This window comes from Trichomycterus rosablanca, chromosome 3 (genome assembly GCF_030014385.1).
Source record: "Trichomycterus rosablanca isolate fTriRos1 chromosome 3, fTriRos1.hap1, whole genome shotgun sequence".
NCBI lineage: Eukaryota > Metazoa > Chordata > Actinopteri > Siluriformes > Trichomycteridae > Trichomycterus > Trichomycterus rosablanca.
Window position 1 is genome coordinate 57,292,843 of NC_085990.1, and position 11,079 is coordinate 57,303,921.

General features: G+C 43.2%; 1 protein-coding gene across 1 annotated transcript in view; it reads left to right on the plus strand.

The window, feature by feature from the left end:
• Positions 1-3,131, plus strand: part of slc6a16b (solute carrier family 6 member 16b) — a 31,554-nt gene extending 28,423 nt beyond the window's left edge. Inside the window, exon 12 of the mRNA XM_062991529.1 lies at positions 15-3,131. Within this exon, the coding sequence (XP_062847599.1) occupies positions 15-317 (303 nt within the window). The 3' untranslated portion in view covers positions 318-3,131. The remainder of the gene's footprint in view (positions 1-14) is intronic.
• Positions 3,132-11,079: the final 7,948 nt, after the last annotated feature.

Genomic DNA, 11,079 nt, shown 5'->3' on the forward strand with positions numbered 1-11,079 from the left:
TCTCGTCCTATCAGGCGTCGGAGGTGAAGCTGCCGTATCCTGATTGGGCGCTGGCCGTCCTATCGTGTCTCATCGTCATTGCGGTGCTCCCCGTCCCTCTGGGATACGCCCACTCGGTGCTGCGGAGTCGATTCAGCCAATCCGCCCACAACGCAGAGGCGGGGTACGCCCCCTGCAGCATGACGGACACCGACCCCGCCCCCTCCGCCACGCCTCTGACCGACCACCCGCTTCCCGAATCCGTGTTGGCCGAGGAGAACTGCAGGCTCCTCCCACAGGGAGCGGAGCCGGAGGGGGAGGAGTCGACCGCAGTGTGAGAGGTTACATACTGACGTTACTGAGGACTGCTAATGCGCCGCTGCTGCTGTGAACTCCACACAAACTCTGTTTGATTAGAATTTTAGGATGAAGAGTTTTCTGACCTGACTGGTGCTAAACCAGGTGAGATCCTCGACCTTTCACCTTCACGTTTACACCTGACGTTGATGCACCTGCTGAAGACGCTGACCGTTAATTCTATTTTCTTTAATTATTTCCGCTATTTTAGAGAGTAATTCTATTGTGTTTAATTCTATTTTTGTTTTCGATTTTCCTGCTGGAGCGAGGAAGTCTTGAAGTCTGTGGACAAAAGTATCGGGACACCTCGTCTAATTACTGAATTCATTTTGTTATCGTTGATATAAGGGAAACTACATGCTTCAGACTTTACGGCAACAGTTTAGGGAAGGTCCTTTCCTCATCCAGCATGAAGAAAAGCTCAAGTGTCCCTCACAGCTCTGGGATGAACCAGAACTCTTGCGAGAAGCTTCTCAGAAGAGCGGCCATTGTTCTAGCCGAGAAGATCACAGTCAGGTGTCCGGATATTTTTGGCTCTATTGTGTATCTTGATGTTTTAATCATAATAACTGAACAGTTAAGCACATCGTTCACTGTCACCTCTAAACGTGCTCTAAATGTAAGGGAAACAGCTATGTCTAAAATTGGGGGGCATGGGTGTGTTCCTCCACCCAGGAGAACGGAAAAGAAACATCACCAGGTCACTTCTAGAACTTCTGACCTGCAACTCAACCAGACCTTCCAATCCAAGAAGAAACCAGCAGCTCTGCCGTCGTTTTACCGTCTCGTACCTGCAGGGGGAGATGTGGAGTAAACTTGAGATCAGATTTCTTTGTTTTTTTGTATATTAAGGATCTTACTTGAACCTTGAACCTTGTGCACTGCTCTGGAGCGGTTCTGTGATCTGTTACGGTGCTGGATCGGCACTAGTTTGGAATTTCACTGTGTTACACAGTTCAGTGTCAGTTCAGGTACACAAACACTAGGTGGCGGTAAATCCCAACTTTTTTTATTTGTATTATTGTTTAATATTGTAAATTTTTTATTTTTTTTTGCTCTTAGACCCCTCAGTGTTAAAAAAAATTTTTGGGACCCCCTTGACCCCCTCGGGTCATCTGGAAATTTGATGAATCCATGATGAAGGTATAAATCTTCATATTGACATTTTCTGCATTTAGTGGACGCTTTTATCCAAAGTGACTTACAGCAGTGTGACAGTATACTGTCTAAGCAATTGAGGGTTAAGGGCCTCGCTCAAGGGCCCAACTGTGACAACAGGGCAGTAGTGGGGCTTGAACCAGCGACCTTTTGATTACTGGTCCAGTGCCTTAACCGCTAGGCTGCAACTGCCCAGTATTTTCTGATTTTGGTTAATTGTGGGTTTATATCTGGTGAGCGGATGGTAGGAGCTTCATCACCTGGATCTGCTTCAGTGGGATCTGAATCAACAACTGAATTAGAACCATTCGTAGTTCCCATACGTAGATCTTTGCACTTTTGATGTGTCCAATGTCGAAGTCTCAACATAGATTTGTGACCTCACAAGATCTCACGTATGCTAATAGCTGATTGATTTTCCCGTCCAATCACGTGTAGGACCCCCATCTGGGCTCACCGAGGCCCCCTAGTGGGGCACAGCTTCACGGTTTGGTTGTTTGTTGAGTTACTTTTGGCTGTGGTCGATACTGCATTAGGTCACGTTAGTGTTACTGATGGAGTTTAGTTAAAAGAGCATATGCAAGATTGAGTCTCACAGTTGACGTTCCAGTTCAGCCTAAAGGTGTTTAGGTGAGGCTGAGGTCGTATCTCTGTGCAGGTCACTGCAGGGCATTCCCTAAACTGTTCCTACAGCGACGGGTGTGGTTGAATCACCTGATCCTAACAATCAGGAGGCGTGTCCACACTCTTTTGGTCCTGTATTGTATGTTACACTTTTCCAGTCGTCTACAGTCCAGTCACAGGTCAGATTATATCAGAATAAAGACGATTAGCTCGTGATCTTAGCATTTAAATGAAGCTAAATGTAATTATAGACGCGCAGTGGTTCTGTTTAAGGCTAATAAAGTACAGGGTGAGGTGCGACACCTGCTGGTGAAACTGTGGAACTGCATCTAGGGGAAATTCTATTGTAATAATTTATACTAGAATTTTATTTCTTAGAGCGGGAACAGTAACATCAAGCACAAAAATAGTCGTTACAACATTAGAATTAAAAAATGAAGTTTAAAAATAGAGTAGAATTAAAAGCCTTTATATGTTTGTCTACACGTGTTTAGTACAGTAGAATTATTTTGCGTCTATCGCAGCTCCTTCGGAAGCTGGGTTCAGGGTTAAGGGCTTCGTTTAAGGGCCCAACAGTGGCTGCCAGGCAGAGCTGGGATTCAAACCCACAACCTTTCGATTGCCAGCCCGAACCCACTAGTACTCGGTTTCTCTGTGCGTTCTGGCGACCTCTGCTGGTTATTTAATGAGAGTCACAGACTAGCACACGCCTCTTCCTTCATGTAAGGACTCCAGGAGGAACACACTGCTCTCTCTTTGTATTCCTCCACCCCTCATGTCGGTGCCTCAGCCAGACTGTAGGAGGCGCTGTTGCACCGTTCGGTCTTCCTTTCTTCTGACACAGCCAGCCGTGCCTGTTGTGCCCGGACAGACGGGTGTTTTATACCTTAGAACTCACCGTGTGCCAAATCTGAGCCGAGTTCTCTCACAGGGGGCAGATTTTAAACTTTTATTATTATTTTGATGATGTGGAGGTTTGTATAAAAATAAAAGTGTAAGATTTTAAATGTTTACATTCCGACTGTTATTCTGAACGACTCGGTTCTGGATCGTCGATACACTTTAATGCAAACATGCTATAAAGCAGCAAATTTTTATTAATAAATATTTGATAGACATTCGTCTTTTTAATGTTAGTTTTTAAACAATTTAATGAACAATGATGTAAGAAAATCTTCCTGTTGTAGTTATTATTGTAATAAGTGCTGGTTATTATTTATTTATTTTCATTTGCTTGGTTGTCTGTGTGTACTTTAGATTAAATGACTAATATTACACACTGTTGTCATTTTATTAGTGTCTAAAAATCAGTTCTAATAAGCAAAGAACTCCAGCGTTTGTAATTCAGTTGTATTTGTATTTGACAGCAGTAGTTTGCGAATCACGTTTGACTTGCGTTCAGCATAAACAGAACAAGGATAATCTTAAAGTATTTTTGTAGATCTAATCTTCACCTTAGTGTAGACTTGGCAGCTCTAACACCGTCCAAAAAGTTTCGGCGGCATTCCTGGATGTTGTTGATATCTGGAGTCTGAACGTGTGTTTGTAGATGCGAAGACTCTAGAACAGCTGGTTAGGGAACTGTTGTTCACCGATGACGCTGCACTTGATGATGCCCACACTGAGCTAGTAATGCAGAACGTAGTGACCTGCTCTGCGGATGCAGCCCAGCAGTTCGGCCTGGAAGTTAGCATCAAGAAGACAGCGGTCCTATACCAGCCCGCACCCAATGAGCAGTACCATCCACCTCACGTTGCCATCAACCAGACGGAGTTAAACAATCTCCTTTGATGCCAAGATTGATAAGGAGATAGACAATCAACTGCCGAAAGCAAACTGCTCTTTTGGTATGCTGTACAAACGAGTCTGGGGCAATAAAAACCTGAGGAAGGACACCAAGGTCAGCGTTTATCGGGCTGCTGTGCTGACGACACTCCATTTCCATTGAAGTGACTACGTTACGAACATCAAGGTCCTCCAGCAAGCAGACATTACAAGTATAGAGGCCATGCTCTTGAGGATAAGGCTACGCTGGGCTGGCCATGTCGCCAGAATGGATGACCACCGCCTTACCAAGATTGTACTATACGGGCATCTGTCCTCTGGCCGCTGCTGGAAAGATACAAAGATCTGCTGAAAGCTTCCCTCAGCGCCTGCGTCATTGACCACAACCAGTGGTCCTCCCTCGCCTCTGACCTTATCGCTTGGCACAGAACAATTAAAGATGCACTAACACACTTCGAAGATGCCCGGAGAGCCAACCTTGAGGACAAGAGGAGCAGGAGGAAGAACAGGCCATGTGCAGCTACCAGCTTTAGTCAGGCACACATTTGCGACCACTGCGGTCGAGTCTGCATGTCTCGAATCGACTTGCTCAGTCACCAGCGAGGCTGTAGTGGACGTGGACAACTTCCTTCATAATAATATCTTTGTTCGCGAAGTCAAGCCAAGAGGGGTGAACCGTGTTTACTGACGAGGGTTTTCTGAAGAACTCCAGAGTCCATGTGGTTTTGTTCTTTACATAAACGTGGTTTTATAAAGCAGTGCCGTCTGAGGGTTGAAGGTCACTCCAAATCAAGAATCACACGGTTGAATTGGTTTGACTTGGTCACCTAGAACATCACTAAGTGTCTAGCATCGATTCCTAACCCTTGGTTTGTTATTATGGAGACGGATGGAACGATGGTCTCGTGACCTCACGTCCCTCTTCTCGCTGGGTCCAGTTGCTGAGGAAGTAAAAGTAGTCCCTACCAAACTACAAGTGTCTTCAGTCCATGTACTTCACCTACAGGGGGCAGTACTATAAACAGAACCATGGGTGCACTATGAGGGTTCCCACCTATCGTCACCAACCTGTACTTAGAGGAAGAGGAACAGAAGACACTACTACTCAGAAACACCACCTAGGATGAGGTCAGCATTCATAGATTGGATTGTGAGATTATAATCCAAGATGGGTTCAGGGTTCAACTCTCATCGTTTATTGGAGAACAAACGAGTCATCAGGACACTGCACCACCGAGCGAACAGCCTCCCCACAGACTCTACGGTCAAGGAAAGAGGGAACTGGGGTTATCCCAGTTGGGAAAACGTCCAAACGCTGCTCCAGTGGATTGAAGGTGCAAACCAGTGATTATACCATGTGTGGTGGGAGTAGCAAAACAATTGAGACTCTTATCAGTTGCTTTCAACCCCCAAAAAATGCTACACCAGAAATGAGTTCACCCCAAGGATCAGGTCCCTCAGAATAATGTAGTGTATTTTGTTAGGGGCCGGGAGGATTAAACCAAACCAAACAGCCACTGAAAGATCGACCCCTTCTGGTCAGGACTCCACGGTTTACACTCACCTACAAGCCAGCGGTCACTCATTGAATGATGAAGATGTGCAGATCATTGATAAGGAAGGACGCTGGTTTGAACGGGGAGTCAAAGAGGCCGTCTATGTGAACCCATGAGGGAGTCTAAGAGTACAACTTTCACTGTCTTCAACGGATGACGGGGCATCTTGACACTTGGTGCAGACGATCAAACATAAAGCTCAAGGGTTAAAGAAGGGAAATCAAAGGTTCAATAAACAGTAAACTAAGGGGTCAGGGAGGATTGTTGGGAACTGTACACTGGAGAAACCAAACAGCCACTGGAAGATCGACCCCTTCTGGTCAGGACTCTGTGGTTTACACTTACCTACAAGCCAGCGGTCACTCATTTAACACTGAAAATGTGCAGATCATTGATAAGGAAGGATGCTGGTTTGAATGGGGAGTCCAAGAAGCCATCTACCTTGAAGAGGAAACTAGTTTAAAGAGCACAAAACACCAATTTCAACCGCCATAGAGTTTTAAATGTTGTTTTTTACCCCACACTTTATATCTTAAATAAGGTTGTACATGCTGGTAATTATTTAATAGTTGTGATGTTCTGTTTGTAGTTATTGATTTTATTTAGTGTTTTGGTGAATAAATGTTGAAATGAATGAATCATGCTGTAAAATACAGTTAGCTTTAAACAGGTGGAGTTGGCGTGACAGCAACACTGAGGTGACGACCCGGTTTGTTTTCCCTCCCTCAGACACCACAGACTGTGTTTATCGAGCAGCTAACCAGGTCGGTGACTGGTCCCAGTGATGGTGAGCTGGATTAAAAAGTGCTGCACCACTTCATCCTCTTGGTGTCTGATTGGTTGATGTACAGTTATGTTGTGGTGCATTCTATCAAAAAAATTCTAACCTGGTGAATCATTTTTAACGGATGATGGGGCGTCACTTTTACACTCGACCATGCGTCAGTGTGATGAAACAGGGGTCAGAGAACACAAGTATTAGGGCAGGGTTTTTCAAAGGTGGGTTCCTTAGAAAAATGATAATAATTAAATAGACTTGTACTCGAATGCCCCCTTGTGGAGGCTTTATATGATCTTGTAAACCATAGTGGGACCAGATAGTACAGAGCAGGAAGAGTAAGATGTGTTTGTGCTGCCTGGGTCACGTTAAAAATCATGGACAAAATCTGGGTTGCTTAAAAAAAATTAGGGAACGTGTATCTGAGTAAGTAAAACCAAGTAAAATTTAACTGTCTTGTTTTATGGTTGATCCTGGATGCTCGTCCACCACAGACTGATACCTGTAGCTTTAAACTATGATGGAGGTCCCTGTTGAGTCTGGTTCCTCTCAAGGTTCTTTCCTGTAATTTTAAGGGGTTTTTCCTGCCACTGTCGCCCTCGGCTGCTCAACAGGAGGTTTTTGGTCTGTTGGTTCTGGATTCTGTAAAGTTGCTTTGAGATAATGTTCATTGTAAAAAGCGCTATATAAATAAACTTGACTTATTCTGTAATAAAGCCCCTAGATTATTAACTGTGTGTGTTATACACTGTGTGTGTGTGGGTGTGTGTTGTAAGGTGTGTGTGTATCAGGGGAATCAGGTTGTCGTGGTTCTGCTCCTCCCTGGTTGTACAAACAGATGAAGCTGAAGGTGAGGAGAGGAACACCTGAGCTGCAGGTACCGACCGTATAATTCTACATCTACACACACACAGACAGGGTGTTTATATCGTTATAACATGTACACACCCCTGCTTAAAAGCCAAATACTGTGTGTGTGATAGTGTGTTTATAGTGTAGTAATGATTGTTGGTACAGTTTTGTGTGTGTTGATGCTTTAATGTGTGTTATTGATGTGCAGGATGATCTATTTAATTCGATTTTATAATACTGACTCCTAAATTAATTGATTCTCATGTGATGCACTAACATTTATGTATTAATCAAATAATTAGATACTGATTCAGATTACTGATTCAGTTATTTGATTCTGATTCACTATACTTATTTGCTTTGACACTGATTCATTTGTTTAAAACTAAAGCAACTTATAAAAGGGTTGAATAAAATGAATTAATTCATTCATGAATCACCCACAATTCCTCTTGTTTAGTAATCTGAACATCAGTTTAGCAGATTTATAACTCTCTCTCTCTCTCTCTCTCTCTCTCTCTCTCTCTCTCTCTCTCTCTGTGTGTGTGTGTGTGTTACAGGTATGATTGTACGAATGTTTTTGGCAGTGTGTGTGTTTATGGTGTTGTGTGCATGTCAGGACACACACTCTGTCGAACCTGAACACACTCCTGTCCAACAAGATCCAATCCAACTGAAACAGACCTGTAAGCAGCACACACACACACACACACACACACACACACACACACACACACACACAATGTAAAAATGTATAATTATTAGTAAACGGTGTATTTCAGACACAGTTCCATCTCTACCTGTATCTGATTGTCTGAACGTTTATCTGTGTATTATTTTATTATTCTTTATTAATAAGTTACACATTTAAAAGCTCTCTGTTAATAATAAGTGACATTTTTTCTATTCCGTTTTTCTTTTGTCCTATTTTACTGTTTTATATAAATGCGGCTCCTCACGGCGCTCTAAACAATCATCACCTTCATCCAGCAGCTGCGTTTGGCGACATCTGGTGGTTGAGGGTGGAACTGCATCCTAAAGCTTCTTTAGTTACAATCTGATCAGATCAGAATTTGTTAGATTCTAAATGAAGAAATCGTGATTAGATTTTGGACTTTAATTGTAACCCTTAATTATCACTGATAATGCTAATAAAACTAGCTCAGTACATGATGTGAATCAGTGGTTTTATAAACTGGTATGAGGGCTCCCTCTAGTGGTGATCGAGAGGATCTACTTAGTAAAAAATGAAAGGAAACAGAAGAGTGAGAGAAATAATTTAACCTTAAACTGAGGTAGATAAAATGATGAATGGCTCAAACACCCTACAATCGTGGTTCCAAACAGGAATATTATTTCATATAATAGCTTAAAAAGATATACGTGTGTGTGTGTGTGTGTGTGTGTGTGTTGCAGATGTGCATGTGAACAATAACAAGTTGGCAGTGTTCATTGCAGCTGCTGTGGGAACCATAATGCTGATGGCGGTGATTTACTGCATCTACAACCAGTTCTACACCAAACACCCGTACACACACACCCAGCTACAGGAAACAGGTACACACACACACACACACACACACACACACACACACACACACACACACACACACACACACACACACACACACACTGTGTTCCATCAGCTGATAGACAGCCAGACAGACATACAGATAGATAGATAGATAGATAGATAGATAGATAGATAGATAGATAGATAGATAGATAGATAGACAGACAGACATACAGATAGATAGACAGATAGACATACAGATAGATAGACAGATCCTGAAGGAAATTAGGGATGTCTGTGTGTGGTTAAGGTCAGAACAGAAGGTTCTTTGACGCTGATGCAGAATCTGATACTGTAGATGTTCACTTGATCATGGACACCTGATCCATGAAGGTTCTAATGAACAGTTCTAGGAACATACAAGAAAGAAATATGTTGTTGTAAAGTAAATTACAGCTGCATTAAGCTAGTTGGGCTTGAACCAGCGACCTGTCGATCAATAGTCTCAGAAATAAAGCCTCCCTTTTATAGGTGATGGATCATATCCTCTGCATGTATGAGCCTCCTCTTATATTTGGGAAGTAGAGCATCAACTCCTGCAGAATATTCTGGTGAAGTGAAGTCAAGAATGGTAATGGGCGTGGCAGCGATGGTCAAATTGACAAAGAAAAGGAAAAACGAGTTACGACTGATGAAATCCTTGGTCTGGCCAGTAGCTACATATGGATATAAAGCCTGGACACTGAAGAACGAGGAAGAAACCTGCTGAAAATGTCGTGGAGGAAGATCATCAACACTGAGCGAGATGAACCACCGCCTGAACCACATTAAGTCCCTTAACTTTTGGAGTGTGATTAGGGCACCACATGAAGACATTGAAGGTATGACAGGACTTGAAGAAGGATGAGGAAGACCAAGAATAAGCTGGACAAGTGACTGTCCAGACAAACATCACAAAGCCACGACAGCGTAGCGACATGAAGACCTGACGTACTCATATGCACAAACATCAAAGGGTGCAATCCAAAATCTGATGGTTAAGGTTCTCTCTCAGAGGCACATCAGTGGTGGATAGCTGGTTTGTGGGGTTTGACCACCATCCTAGTTAATGGTTTAGTACCCTACCAACTAAACCACCACTGCACTTATGAAGGCCACCACCAACTGCCAAGAATCTCCATAAACTCGTAACCTTTCTGACCTTCTCACAGTAACGCTCATGAGTTGGTACGATCAGGATCTTACTGATCTGGACCAGAGTCTGCAGATGAATCATCTAAGTTGGTGTCGGTATATTTCTGACCCGGCAGCTTTTCAGAACTCATGACCCTGCTTCGTCTCTCTCTGTCCCTCTGTCTCAGACTCTCTGGATTTGGGCCCCTTGTCCCCGTCGGTTGTGAGGAGCTGTGGTAGAAGGGTGGAGGGGTGGATGGAGAGGGGACGGGTGAGCAGAGGTGGAGAGGTAACCTACGGGTCTCTTTCGGACGCCCCCTCGATTATCACTCTGCCACCATCTCTGTCTCCGCCTCCTCTGGCTTCGCCCTTTCCTCCGCCCCGCCCGCCTCGCCCCGCCCCTCTCCGGACCATCTCCGCCCAGGAGCTTCAGAAGAACTTCCTGTGAGCTGTAGGAGTGTCTGGAGCGGAGTAGCATTTCTACTTCTGTCTGTCTGTCTTTTCATCTGCACTACATAGCCAAAAGTTTGTGGACACCCATCACCTAAAAATCCTGTAATTATTATTATGTGCGTTCCCTGTTATCTCATCCATGTAAACTGGTTTAAATATTTATACAAACATTAAAATTCTGGTGATTATTTATGGTATCATTTTTATTCTGCTGTTTCATTAAAGTTTATCATAAATTGTGAATCTCAGAGGTGCTATCAGCCGGTTGGGCGTTTGCATGAACACGATTGGCTAATGTCTGATGAGGAGTGGGGGGGCGTTTGGTCAAACAGCCTAGCCACAACGAAGGGCATCCGGCGAGTCTGGTATGAAGATCTGAGAAAAATCGTTAAAATAATTTACATTAAATTAATCTTACAATTATTTAAAATATGTAACAACATTATAATAAAAACAAAACAATTAAATGTTGGTTGAAAATATCTTTATAAACATGTTAGAAATCTAAATATTATATTTACAGTGTATCACAAAAGTGAGTACACCCCTCACATTTCTGCAAATATTTTATTATATCTTTTCATGGGACAACACTATAGAAATAAAACTTGGATATAACTTAGAGTAGTCAGTGTACAGCTTGTATAGCAGTGTAGATTTACTGTCTTCTGAAAATAACTCAACACACAGCCATTAATGTCTAAATGGCTGGCAACATAATTGAGTACACCCCACAGTGAACATGTCCAAATTGTGCCCAAATGTGTCGTTGTCCCTCCCTGGTGTCATGTGTCAAGGTCCCAGGTATAAATGGGGAGCAGGGCTGTTAAATTTGGTGTTTTGGGTACAAT